Genomic DNA, 16822 nt, shown 5'->3' on the forward strand with positions numbered 1-16822 from the left:
CTGCAGTGAGTTTGGGTTTGTAACCAAAAACGTCTAACTAGGCTGGAACGGCTTTAACTAATGCTGTATCAAACACTAATCTATTTTGGGGTGGTAGCACATCCACCAGTGCTAGTCTAACCACATAAGAAAGTTCAGCTTCCAATTTTGTGACAGATGTTTTATTTATAGGGAATTAAAATTTAGGCATATACATGACACAAGCATTATATAGAGCACTTTCCATGGTAGAAGCTATGATACCGCTCACAGAAAGGCCTCGACTCAAGTTACACACCGCACACGCTAGAATGCGCACCTGGGGAGGAAAGGGGGGGCGGATGGCCTTTTTGTTTTGATTTTGGTTTAAATAACCTCTGGATGCATTCAAGTAATACTGATCATTTAATGTTCAAAAAACTTTTAATAAACAAATTCCGAGTAAAATTAATTGAAATATTTATAATACGATTTAATTGTTACACAGTATTTCCAATGTACAATCAAGGCAATGCACAGCACTTAAAAGGAAGGGAAAAAAACAATCTATTGCACCCACAAGGGAAAAGGCTTTTTATGCATTTTTGGGACGCTGCAATTCATTATTTATATTAAACATTTACACACTGTAGGAAATGCAGAAGTCCTACATGTAATGCAGCATTGTGGGTAAGAAGCCCCTTTTAAGTCTCCACGTGCGAGGCTGACTTTCTGATCACTCTCCCGCACATTAGAGGGCGAACCCTCCTCATGGCACATGCCACGCCCTGCAGCCTGAACTGCAGCGCTCTGCCTCCCCGCCCAGTCTCGTGGTGTCTTGTGATGGATCCACCTCAGTGTCCTGTTAAATAATCCTGTGTAGAGTCCGAAGCGAATGAATCCACATCCTCGCTCTCTGAGTCGTCGCTGCTGTCATCCGCAGCCGGCTCTCCTGTGAGGGCTATGCGAGCATAATCATCTGTGTCTATGGACTTGCAGAAGTGGATGGCGTACTTCAGTTTCTCCTCTAGCACCTGCTTACAGGAATACCGGGGCAACTTCAACAAAAAGAAGCAGGTGTAGGATTCAGGAAGGAAGTGGTCAGGAGGGTTGTACTTATCCAATACCTGTTAATGAAAAATGTTAAATAATCAGAGACTATGTACAAGGACAGGTAAAATTGCAATCTATTTTATTATGTTCATTGGACTCTTGACTCTCATTCACATAAAGCATCATATTTTGTTGGCTAAAAATAACAAAATATCAGAAAACACAAAATCTAGACAATTTCAGAAATAAAAAGGAGCAACTTATTATTTCCCAGGACTTGCAATTTAAAAAAAGCAACTGGTTACTGTGACAATTGCTTTTTACAAACCAATGCTGTGAGGAGAGTCAGATGGCCCCAACCACCCCCGGTCAACAAGGTGGGACCCCAGACCCACTGACACAGGGTCCGGTGCAATGGCACGGGCTTAGCCATCACCCATGTGGGGAAGCTCTCCCTGAATCTATCAGCCCGCTTTCAACCACAACAGATTAAGATACTAGGAAGCCGGCAAGAACTGTGGACAAACCCCACAAATTACCTACCTTCTGAGAGGAAAACTACACATGCTCTCAAAGATCTCCCTGAGAGGTGACTACTTCTGTAACCCTGGCCAGAGACCCAGGACAGGATGCACTGGGCAAGGAGCCGTCCCCGAATCCCCCCAGACATGAGGGAGAGTGGACTTCCAATCTGTCTCTCTGCAGTAAACCCCACCCCTCAGCAGTGCGACTGGCCAGGTCAGTGGAGAGGAGGCAGCGGGGAGTCAGGTCGTTTCACCCCCAGGGCCTGGCAGGTAGACAGAGCCTGTCTCTGACCATGGACCGCAGAGTCAGAACTCAAAGCAAAACTCTTGTTCTCAATCTGGTGAGCGCTGATATTTCTCAGTAAGCAGCATTACTCAGTGATTCACCTAATTCAACCAGAGAATCAAATCAATGCTGTAAGTGATGTGTGTGCTCAACAATCTAGGATACGCTGACATAACAGCAGTGTATTCTGGTGGTGGCCAGATAAACTCTTTAGAAGTAGGCAGTGGTACCCAAGACCTGTAGTCACAGAATTTTGAGCTGTCAAACCAAAGAAGTTACGTGTTTTTCATTTTTGTTTCCAGAGGGAAGGAAAACCACGTAACGGGAGAGACCTGCTCGCCCTCCCAGCTGGGGCAGGGCTGCGTGCGAGGAACACGACGCTCCGCTGACGCCACGGGGCGTGTCGGAGCCGCACCTGGACGACGAAGTCTCTGCCCCGGAAGTCGGCGATGGTCCTGGGCAGCCTCGTGCGGCCCCACACGAAGCGGAGGAAGAGGGATCGCTCGGTGTTGGAGAAGGACTCCATCACCTCCCAGAACCACTGGATCAGGGGCGCGGAAGGCTCCACCCCCTTGTATGTCGCCACCGACTTCAGAAGATGCAGGGGGATGTCTGGGCTGCCGCACACCTGTGGAGGGACACGCGTGGCGTCAGCACAGGGTCCACCACTCCTTTCTCCCAGGGCCGGTGTGGGGAGGCTCAGGCATGGGAGGCCCGAGCGGATGGGTGGGAGGACAGGCCCCGTGGCCCGCCGTGTGCGGGCCAGGGCTGGGCGGGGGAGGCAGGGACTACTCGTTCCCTGAGTGCGTCTTACTTCACCCAAAAGGCACAAGCGTATCTCAGACCTCCAAGTGCAAGATTTAACTGAGAGGGGAACTGGCGGCACTGACTCAGTGGATGACCCTGAGAAGGCACTCCAGGGCGGCAGCACGAAGCAGTGGGCATACCATTGTCTCCAGTTCATATCCGGTGAACAGAGAAAGAAGGGGGACAGGCACGACTCGGGCCATCCCCTCCCGAACAGCAGCCACCTGCTCATCAAATTCGTGGAGTCTGAAAGAAAACACCCACGTTGCACTTCTGTCTTTGGTGATGTAGATCTTGTTCGGCTCATACCAACCGAGCCTCGCCTCACAGACGAGCCAGGTGTGTGCTCTGCAGACACCGAGTCTCAGAGCTTCTCACGGAGTGGGGCCATCTCACTGGCACACACAATGCTACCTCAGACACTAGCTACGGCTATACACGTTCCAAGACACAATCCTCAATCCCTCCGTGCTTCCCAGAAAGGAGCCAGAGTCCACCAGGCAGAGGCAGCAAGCAGGCCTCACCGCCCCCACGGTTAAGAACCTTCCGAAAGCAGATGCTGCGTCCAAGGCCCTGGGGACTGGCGAGTTAGGGCACGAGACAGAAAGGAACACGGGTGGACGGCACAGGACACTTGCCGGGAGCGGCCTCAGGCAGAGCCCAGCGCGCAAAGCCCACCTGACGCACGGGGCCTCATCCCAACACCCAGCCAGGTGCTGCTGGAGGATAAGGCTCCCAAGGGGCACGCTGCGCGCACGTCAGGCGGAGGTCACGCAGCAACCGCAGCTGACGGTGGCGCAAGGGCCAGGAGAGGGTGGAGACGCCCCAAACACAGCCCTGTTCCAGGAGAGGCGGCACCCAAAGGCCTGTGACCTCTGCTGGGACAGTCCCCAGACAGGGGGATTCTCTTCACCTTGGTATTCTGATCAGAGCCAGGAATCTCGGGCGAGAATAATCAGTACTCTGACCCTGATCACAATGGAGCCAGAAGTCCGTTAAATTTTACTTGTGCCACCCAAGCAAACCATTTTCTGCTATTTTTGCTCTCTATTGAGTTGAAATACTGGAGGGCAGACGACCCCGTACCTGTAGTTCATCGCGAGCCGGACATACTCCGTGCGGTTGTCCAGGGTGATGTGTGTGTACTTGGAGCTCAGCTGGATGTCCTGGCCGCTGGCGCTTGGCACCGTGAAGGGAAGGCTCATGGCCTCAAACTCCTCCGAGGTGGCTTCATTGTCACGGATGTACATGAGCCCAGGGATAAAATCTTTATCGACCTTTCAAGGGGAGAAGGGAGTCCGTTTGTTGGGTCGGGACTGTTCCCGCACCCCAGGCCCCAGTTCACGCCCGACACGCAGTCGCGCGAGGCCTCGATCTGCCTGGGGCGTACGGCAAGGCTCCCAGTGTACTGCGCGTGCGGGAAATAAAAGAGGGGCAGTGGGGAAGCATTTTACCCGAGGAGCTGAAGGAAGAACGTGTAACAAGGAAGTCTTTAAAACCACTCGCTGAGAGCGAAACAGGCACTGCCCCCGGGTGAGTCCCAAGCTCACTCACAGCACCAAGGGAACCACACCTAGGGAGGCCCTGGGAGCCTCAACTTCCCCCCAGCTGCCCACGGGCTCAGCTGTGCCACAGGGAAGACAGAGGGCTTTCCTAACTGACGACATCGTACAAGTGGCAAAGCCCAAAGGCAGCTGGTGCATCAAGCTCTAGAAGCGGACTGGCCCCGACTCTGCTACTAGAAGGCGGCCGACGGCCAGCAGCCTGACCACCTGCGAGTATGCCGGCACCTCGGGACGGCCTGTGCCTCTTAACCAGACCCCGGGGACGCCCCCCACGCTCCCTGCCGGGCACACGGTTGTCACTTCTCTCTGCCCTCTCCCTCCCGGAGGTTACCTCGCTGAGGTCTGCAATGGTGAGGCTCATCCCAGCCAGCTGCTTCCAGACAGGTTCGGCCAGGTTCAGACTCAGAGGACTCCCAGTCCGGATGGCAATACCCAGTAACACGCCTGCTCGTTCGAAGCACAAGAGACAGGAGATACTTGGAACGGATGACAAAACATCCAGTCCATTCAACAACACAGCAGAGACTAGCTCTTCACTGGGGCCTCAGCGCCTTCTAAACCCACGTTACCCCAATTCACAGAGACTTAGGTCTGTCCTTAAAACCTTATATCCTGCTCTGAATTCATTGCTCCCTTCTGTTCCTACGGGTGAACTCTGTAACTCTTCTGCTCTTTCCACCGACAGCTGTAGCCACCACAGTGGCCAATCCTTTGATGGCAAAGCCAACAGCTAGAGCTTCTCAAGGAGGTGGTCGCAGTGGCTGGAGAGGTGCAGGCAGTGCCGTGAGTTAATGGGCACAGACCCTCAATGAACAGGTGGCCAAACATCAAGACATCCTAAGATCTGATCCCAAGTGTCAGATATGCTGAAGATGCAGACACATGCTATCTCAGATCCTCTGCGTGCCAAAGGCACCTTCTGGTCCTTAGCACACAGCTGCTAATGGCCCAGCGCTGCATGTCCCTGCAGCTACACACTGAGAAAGCTAAAAGGAGGTGTTTAAAACAGCTACACCACTCCCAAGACACAGTAGCCATTAAGCTAACAGGGCACACACAGCTGAACAGCTGTAGCACTGCACCCACGCAAGAGGCCCACCCAGGAAGCGGAACATGTTGGTGTGCACGGGCGCCCTGGCAGCCGGGCTGAAGAGGTAGCAGTCGCGGTTGGCCCCCGACTCGTCCCTCCCGTTGGGTGTCACGATCAGAAGCGGCGTGAGTCCATTCTGCAGCTCTTCACAGATCTCAGCTATGGACTCACTGTAGCCACCACCACAATCATCCACAGATTCACCTGGGGGGAAAGGAGGGTCGGCAGTGCACGGTCACTGCATCAGAGCCCCCTGGGGAGTGGCTGGGGGCCGCTCATTTCTCCTCGCACCACCCATTACACCACCGCCCCTCAGCGCACGCAAGCTCTCACCCACAAACTTGACCTTCCAGACGCGGTGTGGGAGGAGAAGGCTGTCAGGACTAAATGAGCTCATCTTAGCGCACATCTGCCCAAAGACAGACTTGGTCCCATCAGGGCCCGCTAGGCCACCTTTACTCCTTGAACGCTTGACCTAGAGAGAGAGAGAAAGAACATACAGAACAGGGGCCACAGCAGAAAGCACACAGGTGCCATCTTCAGCAGCCGACCGGCCCTGGAACCCCTGCATCCAAAGCAGGGCCCTGCGGCCAGTCACCCCTCCACTTACCCTCGCCTGTCCTGTCCTGTCCTGGTCACCGGCAGGGGGTGGGGGCAGGAGGAGACCCTACAGACAGCAAGCAGCACCCAGACGCGTGGCACGGCCCCTACAACCTCAGGTCACCGTGAGCGCCCAGCAAGCGCAAGCACAACCCCCCGAGCACACCTGTGCGTGCATGAAGGGCTGCTGGACCTCCCAGGGCTGACCCGTGTCCTCGCCTCCTCACCCACGCCTGCTGAGGACCCCGAAGACCAGCCTGGAGCTCCTCGTTTTCCCTGCCTTGATGCAGGCTGCCTGCTGGACAGCTGTGCTCATGGGGCCGGGGCGCGCTCGCCAGCACACGCAGCACGGCAGGACGGTGGTGGCTAAGCAAACACGCCCTCAAGAAATCACAGCCCACAGGGAGGACTGCAGCAGCCCGGGCAGGCAGGAGCTGCAGCCTGGGCCACCCTCGCACCTTGTGACCTTACCCACCGTCTCTGTGAAGAAGCGGCCAGGAGCCCTGAAAGCGCCCTCCGAGCAGACCTCAGTCCTGGCAGGGTCACACCAAGGGGCTCTGAGGCCAAACGTGGCCTGTAATATCTGCGCCAGGACAGAACCTCCCTCCCCTCCTTTCCTCCCCTGCACGGACCCTGCTCAACTCCTGGGGTCACTGTGTCTCCAAGTAGGATCACTTGTCCCACCTGTATGTCTCATCCTAAGCTAAGATTCCCCAACAGATCATAACAATGGGCCTCAAGCCCCCACTCAGTGTGGCCTCGGTGAGCCTGCAGCTTGCAGCCTAGACTGTGCTTCAGAATCACCCAAGAAGCTCGGTCTGAAATGACTGCAAAATGAGAAGTTAAGGAAAAAATGATTGTGAGAATGTACTTTCACTTGACTCTTCTGGCTAAAGTCTCACCATCCTTAACTTCTTCGTGAGTTCTAGGTTGAGTTTAACAGCTAATTCTCCTCACCGCGTAAATTACCATTCTCAAGACTAAAAATATAAGAACAATGACAAAAATAATAATAGTTTCCTGTGGAGTGAGCTCTCCTGTGCACCACACAGTCAGCTGCACGTGCTCATATGTCATTTCATCTGACCTTAACAGCAGCTCTCTAAGGCACACAATGCCCCAGGGGAGTGAGCTACAGAAGGAAGAGGATGTGTTCCTTCCTATGCAAGGGTGAAGACACAGACCTGCTGCCCAGGCGAAAGGTCACGTCACCTCCGTTTACAGTGCCAGTTATCACAGACGATGCTCTCAGCTGCTATGAAGGAACATGGCTATGTGAACACAGCCAGGACACTGCAAGGACAGGGCTGTGTACATGACACCTCTGCACAGCAGGAATATAGGTGGTTTTAATGGTCTTTAATTTGAATTTTCTAAATATTCAGAAATGAGCAAGCATTATCTGCAATACATTTAAAGTTTTTAATGTACACAGATTTTTAGATCCTGTTACAAAACTGAATCAAATTCAAACACAGAGAAACCCTCCAAGAACATGGCCTACTTTTAGTGTCTCTATAGCACTTCTGACACACGGTAAGAAAATGTCTCCGAGGGCATCCCCACGAGAGAAGGCCGCAGCCTCGGGACAGCACAGGGAAGAGGATGCCCGCACCACCTTTCTGGGTCACTGCTGGTGTCTGCGTTCAACTTGGAGTCACAGAATGCCCCACCACCACTCTGCTCTACTTTAGCTCCATCTTTGTGGAGGACCTTCCCAATTTCAAGAGTGTGTTTGAAACCCTGAACTGAAGGGAACCTGGCTCTGGCACCTGAGGACCGCTGGGTGGCCCGGAGTGGCCCCTGTGACATCAAGGCGCATTGCACGCTGTGCTGAAGGTTGTTTATATGCCTTTTAAAAAATGTATAATATAAATTTGTTTGTCTCCTTACCTGTTCTGTTCTTTCAGACACGCACTGAGCGTTTTCATAACTCACTGTGCTGGAGATGCCAAGATGAGAAAAGAAGAGGCATCGAGCACACAATGACTGAAAAATGTGCCTGGTGTGGACTCCAGGTTAGCCAGGTTCTCTGGTGCCAAGGCCCCGGGGCTTGGACACCCACACTGGGCCACTGGCCCCAACGCAGTGCCTGGGCACAGCTGAGGCAGGCCTGCAATCCAGGAACACCCAACTGTCTGAATTAGATGATCAGCTTTCCTCACTTATGAACTTTAGTATTTAAGCCCTAATAATGTAGAGCAAACCAAAATGATCCTCCAAGGTGGGGAAATAAAAGCTTTTTTATGAACCTAATTAAACAGCCCATTTGTTTGTGGAATGGGCTGACTGACCTCCAGCTTCACATTAAACACTCTGACGTCGGTGAAGGAACCACTTCCATCAGCATGGTCACATGTGTTCTCCAACAAAGGAAAAGGGTTTGATGCCTTAATTAAAAATGCCCCCAAGAACAAGTCTGGAAGGAAGCCTAGCCATGTAACCAACATCAGGGTAAAAATCATGTGCTAACACTAAGGCTCAGGAACAAAGCATTCGCTCTTCACGCTCTGCTCTTTTGCTCCAAGAGGTGGGGCCGACTTCGCTTGCGTGGGAAACGTCAAGTGCACACACACCATCAGCAGTGCTGGGCTTCCTCCGGTTTTAATTAAGTCTTTTAACTCGAAGCTTAAATACATTTGGCAGCAGTACAAATTCAGAGACGGTCTACTTTTCATTTCTTCGATTACTACTGTGACACAGCCTTAGGATAAGTGATTCTGGCCTATTAAACTGGCAAAGTAAGCAGCCATCAGAGCCGGGGAAGGTATGAGGCTGGCGGGAACAGGAAACCTGCTCTGCCTCTCAAAACCTAACCCAAGGGGGTGACTGAAGACACACACGTAGCTGGAGCCACACCAATGGGCCCTGCTGTACCCTGGAAAAGCAGGCATAGCCTTCTAGCCCCCAGCAGAGAAATCAACCTGGGCAGCCGGCTGGCATAAACAATCCCACGGCCCTACAGCATGGGACAGGGAGGTGCTTATTATAATGTATTAAGAGGAACAGACAGTTCAGGTTACAACAAACAGATACACCCCCCCTCCAAACGTTAGCAGCAGTTATCACTATGTGGTGGAAATATGGGTTATTTTTACTTTTCCCCTTTTGCTTATCTGGATTTGTGCTTCTGGGTTATCTGAAATAAGCCTTTCTTCTTTCTGTCATAAAGAAAACCACTAACGTTCCCACCTGGCAGTCTCAGCACTGGACATCTCACACATGTGGCACCTTGCTCTCTAAAGCAAGGGCATGAGAGAAGGTTTTCTACGAGTACTTGCCCCCGGCTGAGGGGACATGACTCACAACCACAAAGCCATCATACCTAAGAAGAGAAAGCCATCTCCACTTGTTACCTGGATCCGGTTCAACTCCACCACGGGACCGTGCTGGCGATCTCGCACCATAGTTGCTTGTACTACTTTTCGGAAAGCTGCCTCCTAAAACACGACAGACAAAATTTAGAATGTGATATAGAAGTATTACCCACAGATATTTCACATCACAAAACTCCCTTTGTCGGGTCATGAGGTGGCCCAGGGCGGTAGCCTGGCATCAACACGCAAGCCCACGCAGAGGCTCAGGCAGCCGGCAGGGCCAGTGCTCAGCAGCACCCCCTGCCTGCCAGCTGGAGGCATGAGGCACCCGGCACGCACTGCACAGAGACGAGCGAGGGCCAGAGCCTGGGGACCACCTGCTCCAACCCAGGTCTCAGGCCAGGCTCCGAGGGTTAAACAGAAAACTGCGGTTTCCCAGCCAAACTGCAAGTCCACGAGTGGCAGGACTGAGGCACTAACCATAAAGTATTGCTGTCCCAACAGAGACACCAGCCACAAAGCCGCAGCAGGGCCGGGGAGCGGGCCAGGGTTGGGTGGGGATGGGAAGCCAGGGAGGGAGGGAACTCATCGGCACCGTGCGCTGAAAGAAACCTGGAAAACCCAGGGTGAAGGTGCCACGCAAAGGGAGCGGGCCCCGACTTCACCCAGGGAGACGCGTGCCCGTGTGGGCCTGGGCGCGGGGAACATGTGGTCGTGCGCGCGTGCGTGAGGACGGGTGGAGAGTCCAGACACCGAAGGAGGCAGGACCAGTGGCAGCCCCAGGTCCCTGCCAAGAGGGCGACCGAGCTCTCTTCTGGAACAGGGTGGCTGGGGGAGGAGCGGAGGGCGGGCCACGAGGTGCCGACAGCAAGGTCTGCACCCCCCTCTTAGGTCAGAGCCTGAGAGCTCCAACCTGTGAAGACGGCAAGGGCAGAGGTGCTGCCATCCCACGGGGGCCCGCAGACACACACCCTGCACCGCAGAGGCGACCGCAGAGGCAGGCCGCTCCCACGCATTCCTGCACGCACGCCCTCCACCCCGAGGACCACCGCCCTCCCCGCTGCTCCAGACACACGCTCCCTTCCCCACGGGGCACCCCACCGAGCCCGCCCTCCTGTGGCTCGCTCTCTTCTGGGCCCTGGTGACAGCTCTCCACAGTCACCAACGAAACCCACTCCCAGCAGAGGCGGTCCTGTCCAACGAGGACCAGAATAGAGGCCGATACCCCCGCGGCTGAGGGTGCCTTTCAGCCTCCCTCGGCGTCCCCGCCCTGCGCTCCCAGCCTGCAGAACACTCACACACTCGGCGTGAGACCCGTGCTACCTCTCGCTTTGTTTCCTCCCTACAAGGAGAGGCTTTTCCCCTTTTACTGCTTATTATCACCTCCGCTTTGAGGGATTAAAAAAATGGTGAAAGTAATCAAATTTGCCATTTTTATTATTGAAAAATGGTTGAAGTAAAGTCTCATATTGATTTTACCTACCCACAATTTTTTCCTGCTCCGGGTCATCAGAGAGCTCTTACCATTACCACAATCCTCATCACTGTCTACATGTCTCTAAGCCACACATAAAAATAAAACGTGTGCACCAGTCTCCTTCGGCTAGGTATTTTAGGAAATAAAGCTAATCCTGAAAAAAAATCTGTCTGGACAGTACTCCAAAACATCTAAATTTTATTATCATTAAGAATAGACCATAACCTTGGATAACAATATATGTCACAGAATCAGACTCTTCAGGACTAGGATTCCTCAATTTGACCTCTATGCTTTTTTCCCTATACAAATATTCCCCCTACCATACAACAAGTGTGCCTCTTCCAGGACATCCTGCCAAGCTGCTTGCCAGAAACCTGATGACTTCAGGCATTCCATTCTAGAAAGCTCAAATTATTACAAATGTCAATGGGTCAAAATTTCTCTTGTGACTTTCAGAAGCCTTCACGCATGATTCTTTTCAGAGGCTGTTAAACTACCCTTCAGCAAGGAATTTCTACATATCCTGGCACCGAACTTCTATCTAAGCGACCTGCAACGTCTGGGTCCCTCTGCTGGACATCCCTGGGGAAGAAACTATCCCATTATTTTTCCTTCCTGCTGTCAGTAGGGATTTGCCATAAAGCCTCAAGGCCAGGACAGCAGAGAGCACTGCAAGAATGGAAGCTTAGTTCTGCCAACCCCCTTCTGGGGAGGTGGGAAACAGAGATTAGAGGGGGAAAAGGCAGCACCACACCATTCACTTTTAACGTAAGCTCCAAAAGAGAAGAGATTTTTGTCTGTTTTGATGCATTCTAAGTACCCAGGACGGAGCCTGGCACATAGTAGGTGCTCAGTGAACAACTGCTGAATAAGCTGTATTCAATATATTCCTAATTTAGGAATCTTTGTTGGATAAAATTTACTGAAGGTATCAATATCACCTACAGTAAAAATCGCTACCAGAGCAGTACCTTTCCCTGGGATATCAGAACTCCTCGCAGAGTGCCAAAGCCCACAGAAGGCCCGAGTCCAGTTTCATCGAGAGAGCCCTCCAGGTCAAACATGGGGATGCAGGGGCAAAAGAGCTCTGAGATGTGATGCAACAGCAGCAGCCGGTTCCGCAGTGCTATGATTGGGATTTCCTGCAAATGATTGTACTCCATGGGGACCTGAAACATGGAAACTGCGTTAAGTCAACTTAGGTGCCAAACGCACAGATAAGCCGTAGTATAGTAGATGGATTCTGAAAATACTGTTTCTGAAAACAGAGAAGCACTGTGACTTCTGAGTTTGGTTTAAAAAATCTTGCTGTTTCGAAAATAATATTCTGGCCATTTTGCCTGAGCCAAGAAACGTAAACCAAGGAGAATGCTAAAAAAATTAGCGTGTAGAAATATATTTACTACAGAAAACATGCAGCCTGAACGACCAGAATGATTTAGTATAGTTTATAAAATTATGAATAAAGGTGACAAACTGATACACACAGAATGTTGACTGGTGTGAATAATTAACGTTCTTAAAAATACTGTTCTTACCATTACCAATAATTATAAATTATTTTCAGTAGAGCACCTCTGTAAATGTATAAGGGGAAAACGAAGCGTGCACACGCTTGCACACGCATAACTCAATACACAGGCCGTCAACCTGCATGCCTGCTGGCCCACTCGCCCAACCGCCACTGACCTGTGCAGGGAGCTTCCCGGCGCTGGCAGGCTTGCTCGTTGACCAGGCGAGAGTGTGTGCTGAGCCACAGGCCACACGGTTGACCTTCTTGCCCTGAAGGGCAGCTACCAGCCGAGGCCTCTGGATGGCATTTGTTGTTCCATCTCCCAGCTGTCCCTCATCATTGTCGCCCCACGTATAAACTTCACCTAATGCAGTAGATTTAGAACAAGGACTTGTATGCTAGGACCAATGAACGCACAAACACCACCATCTTCTCACACATACAGTCCTCGCTGCCCTCCAGCTGGGTGTCGGCGGTCATCTGTGCAACGTTAACCTTATGGTGATCTAGATGTCTCTAATCACAATACTCAAAGAGGCAGCAGGCTTCCCTGGACCCTTCCCCTGCTGGCTAACACGGCTTTTCCAACCGTGCCTGTTCACAGGACTAAGCATGTAACTGGAGCAGTTCTTAATCAGAACAAGTAACATCAAAACAGATGGTAAATACACAATCCAAATTGATTTTGTATGTCAAAGGAAGAGAATGTCAGTTTTCAACTAAACAAAATCCATGTTTTAAAGGAACATGTTGTTCTTCCAATGGTTATTCATATCCTAAACATGAGATATGAATCTCTCATTCATATCTCACTGATGAGAATCATATTTTTCAGTATACCATACTAGATCCCAACCACGAAACACCACTGTATGGGTAAGGTGGTGAATAGAATAGAAATGAGTTTAGTTCTCTAGAAACATCACAAGCCTTGCAAATCCACAAAGACTCCCCAGGGTGCCATGAAGCCATAAGCACCACTGTGCAAAGTGCAAGGCCCGCATGATCGAGGGCAGTGTGCTTGTGTCCTGCCCCTTCCTGCTCTGGAGAACTCAGTCCTAAAGCCACTGGGTAGGTGTCAGAGTGCAAGCAAGGGGAAGAGAGCCTCTCTGCAGAGGCGCAGTCGGGTGCAGGGAATCAGAGTGCACGAGAGACAGGGACTTCCACGCAGAGGGTAGCCGGGTGTGGGAAGTCAGCCAAAGCAGGGAGCAGTACACCCCTGTGGGGACACGGTCCAGAGTGGGCAGTCACAGCCCAAGTGAGGTGAGGATCCACGCAGGGGAGAAGGCAAAGGCAACGATGGGACACCAGCCACTGCAGGAAGAGTAAGTGAATCACTTACTTAGTAAGGGGATCCAGGTTTCTTACCAAAAGAGAAAGGAGTAACAAGTATGGAAAGAGAGAAAACTAGAATGAACCTGTGGTCCAGTACCTTGGGGTACTGGTGTGAACAAGTGGTATTCAATGTACATATATACACACAGAAATAAACACAGACGTAACTCTGTGTATTATTTACACATAGATTCCCTAGCTGTGTCCACTAAGGAGGCCTGGGAGCAGTGACACCCCATTAGCGACGAGCACACCTACAGACCTGACCTTGTCTTTCAAACACCATTTTCCTCTAAAGGCACCGGGGCTCCTTGGGGAAACAGATGATTCTAAGCTTGAGACATGGAGAGTCAAGACAAGGATAAAAGGTCTTTTTGTGCCAGAAAGCAAGGAAGTACTCAATGAATGACGGGGTGGGAACTTCAGGAGATGAAGCCAGCCAAACAGAGCACAATTTGAGCATCAAGGTAAGTAAAAGCAACAGCTTATATGTAACTCATTAAATAAATTAGGAAACCATGAGTCCGACAAGATGAAAACAAACCAACAAAAATTTAAATATCTGATGAGAATAAATAAAATGTTCAGTGAAAAAGGAATATGTATATAGTTTCAAACACCCTCCCAAATACTTATTAGTTATAAAGGATGTTCACAGTGGAACAGGCTGGCTACACCACCTTTATCAAGTGACTGATATTAACACCATTAGTGATGGGACAAAGAGAACATGCATGTCACCTGATGAACTGAGAATCAATTAGGAATGCAGGATAAATTAAGATCAAAGATGTGCAACCTGAATCTACTGAGGAAACATCAAACTCAAATTGAGAAATGTTCTACAAAATAACCAGCCTGTAACCAGTGTGAAAAGTGTCAAGGTCCAAAAAGTCCAAGAAGACTGAAGAAGACTGACAAGGATGACCCTGAGGGGTGACTGAGGGTTGCCTCAGAACAGAGGTAAGAGCAGCACAGCTGATGGAGCCCGTGTTGTGAGGGGAGAGAGAGGGAGGTCAGGTGGAGTGACGACTGTGTGTATTTTCTCACTGAAGGCCATGTTGTGCTTATGTAGCACAGGGCCCGTCACTGTAGGAAATACACACTCGTTCAGGGTAATGGGGCACCATGGCATCACCTATCTCTCACATGGAAAAAGAAAAAGTTCTTTGTACTATACTTCCAACTGTTCTCTAAGTGTGTTATATATATGTTTCAAAAATTTTTATATTATAATAAAGGCAATAAAAGTGTGTTGTAATTTCTTCATCAAGAACTACATCAGTCCCACCACAAGCCACAGAAGTTGCATATTCATGTATGAAATTCATTCATCGAAACTAATTAAAGGGCACATGTTCATATAATTCACCGAAGCCTTTTAAAGGGAGCAAAATGTGGGGAATGGCAGTTTTCCAGCAGCCACCATACCCCCTGGCCCCTTCACTCCACCTTCCATGCCAGTGATGGCAAGCTGAGACCCTCCTGTAATTGGAAAATCTCTCCTTCCCCTTCTTCCATCACATCTCTCTCACTGATCTTCTGCCTCCTTTTCTCCACTGAAGGGTGTGTGAGATTTTACTAGGCTTACCTAGTAATTCAGAATATTTCCATACTGTAAAGTCAGCTGATTTGGCAATCTTAATTCCATCTGTAATTCCCTTTTGCCATTGTCTTGGGGTTCCCAAGACCACCCTCAGTTTTGATGATTCACTAGGAGAACTCCAGGACTCAGCATATATCATACTCAGAGCTATAATTCATTACAGTGAAAGGACACAAAGCAAAATCAGCAAAGGGAAAAGGCACATGGGTGAAGTCCAGAGAAAACCAGGAGCAAGCTTCCAAGGGTCCCCTCCCAGTGGAGTCACACAGACGCACTTAGTTCCTTCAGTAACAAGTTGTGGCCACTTGTGACGTGCTGTCCAGCAGGGACATAAGAGACTCAGTGACAGGGTTCTGACTGGGGCAGGTCGTGCAGGCACCTCTGCCTGGTACGTACCCAAGTTCCAGACCCCCAGAAGGAAGCAGGTTTCAGCAGAGACCACACTCTTTGCAAACATTCTAACAAAGCCTCCTTCAATTAGGGCTGGTGGGAGCCCTCCTGAAATCCAGGCTCCCAGAAGCCAGCTGAAGGTCGACCTTGCAAGCGAGTGTTTCTAAAAACAGCCGTATCAGGCCTGCTCTGTTAGCCACGAAACACAACATGTTCACCGGTGTTAACACCAGGGGCTGAAGACGATGAGGGCCAAAACCACAGGCATATTTTCAGAATATAGTATGACTCTCCCCATACCCCCTCCACCTTAGAGCTGCACATATCAGCCCTGAGCCGGCCTCTCAGATCAAACGCCTCCAGGTCACAAGGTCGGGCCTTCCACCTACCGTCCTCAGTGCAGCACACACAGTGCAGGGAGCCGGTGGCAATGGCAATGACTTTCTTCCCCTGCAGCCCTTGGACCTGCCGAGGTCTTCTAACGTGGTCGTCAGATCCATGGCCCAGCCTGTGATAATCACCTTTGCCCCTGCACACAAAGAAACGTGGAACTTGTGAGTGCAAAGCCACCTTGCTTACCACCCTGGGCCACCCTCCTGGAGCAGACCCCACACTGACACTGCAAGACACAAACCACAGCCTGCCACAGAAATCACATTTCTATCTATAAGAAGGCAGTTAAAGCGACTTCTAATTATCAGTCTGGATCTGGCGGACTTAAATAAATAGAATCTTGCATACCAAGTATAGACAGCACCGGATTTGGTCAGGGCGACAGAAAACTGGGACCCACACTCCACTTTAACCACTCCAAGGCCTGTCAGAGAATCGATCTAGAAGGGAAAAGGTTCAATTAGACTGATTCAATCAAGGTTGTTGCTGATGGCTGCACCCATTTAGAGGCTGAACTGAATCGAATAAAGAACTCTGAAAACCCTTACTCCCATGTCAGACATTTATTACAACTTAAAATCCTACTCCACATAACCAAGTGTTCTTCTCAGAAGGAGCTGGGACACCTGGCTCTGAGGGCACACAGGCCACAGGTGGCCAGGGGCCCGTGGCACCACCCATGAGACCCGCCGCATATCTCTGGAAATGAACACATCACTGTTGAAGGTCTATGATCGCTTTCCCCAGCATTCACTCTCCCAACTCCATTTCTCTTTGTGACGTGGTGGCCCCATTCTCCAGCAAGCCCTGCACTTCACATCTGCCCTCCAGCCCTCTCAGATGCACAGGCCCACAGGGAAGAAGAAGCAGGTAACGGGGGACGGATGGCCAAGACAACCAGGGTT

At 50.9% G+C, this 16822-nt stretch overlaps 1 protein-coding gene across 1 annotated transcript in view; it reads right to left on the minus strand.

Annotated features, from left to right (window-relative positions):
• Nucleotides 1–156: 156 nt before the first annotated feature.
• Nucleotides 157–16822, minus strand: part of HERC2 (HECT and RLD domain containing E3 ubiquitin protein ligase 2) — a 234930-nt gene continuing 218264 nt past the window's right edge. The window contains exons 82-93 of the mRNA XM_024117104.3: nucleotides 16266–16357; nucleotides 15914–16053; nucleotides 12370–12557; nucleotides 11652–11849; nucleotides 9240–9323; nucleotides 5617–5758; nucleotides 5293–5487; nucleotides 4525–4637; nucleotides 3715–3905; nucleotides 2769–2874; nucleotides 2237–2449; nucleotides 157–1085 (exon numbers count right to left, since the gene is read on the minus strand). Coding sequence (XP_023972872.1) covers nucleotides 813–1085; nucleotides 2237–2449; nucleotides 2769–2874; nucleotides 3715–3905; nucleotides 4525–4637; nucleotides 5293–5487; nucleotides 5617–5758; nucleotides 9240–9323; nucleotides 11652–11849; nucleotides 12370–12557; nucleotides 15914–16053; nucleotides 16266–16357 — 1935 coding nt within the window. The 3' untranslated portion in view covers nucleotides 157–812. The remainder of the gene's footprint in view (nucleotides 1086–2236; nucleotides 2450–2768; nucleotides 2875–3714; nucleotides 3906–4524; nucleotides 4638–5292; nucleotides 5488–5616; nucleotides 5759–9239; nucleotides 9324–11651; nucleotides 11850–12369; nucleotides 12558–15913; nucleotides 16054–16265; nucleotides 16358–16822) is intronic.

This window comes from Physeter macrocephalus, chromosome 2, assembly GCF_002837175.3.
Source record: "Physeter macrocephalus isolate SW-GA chromosome 2, ASM283717v5, whole genome shotgun sequence".
In the NCBI taxonomy this organism is placed as follows: Eukaryota; Metazoa; Chordata; class Mammalia; order Artiodactyla; family Physeteridae; genus Physeter; species Physeter macrocephalus.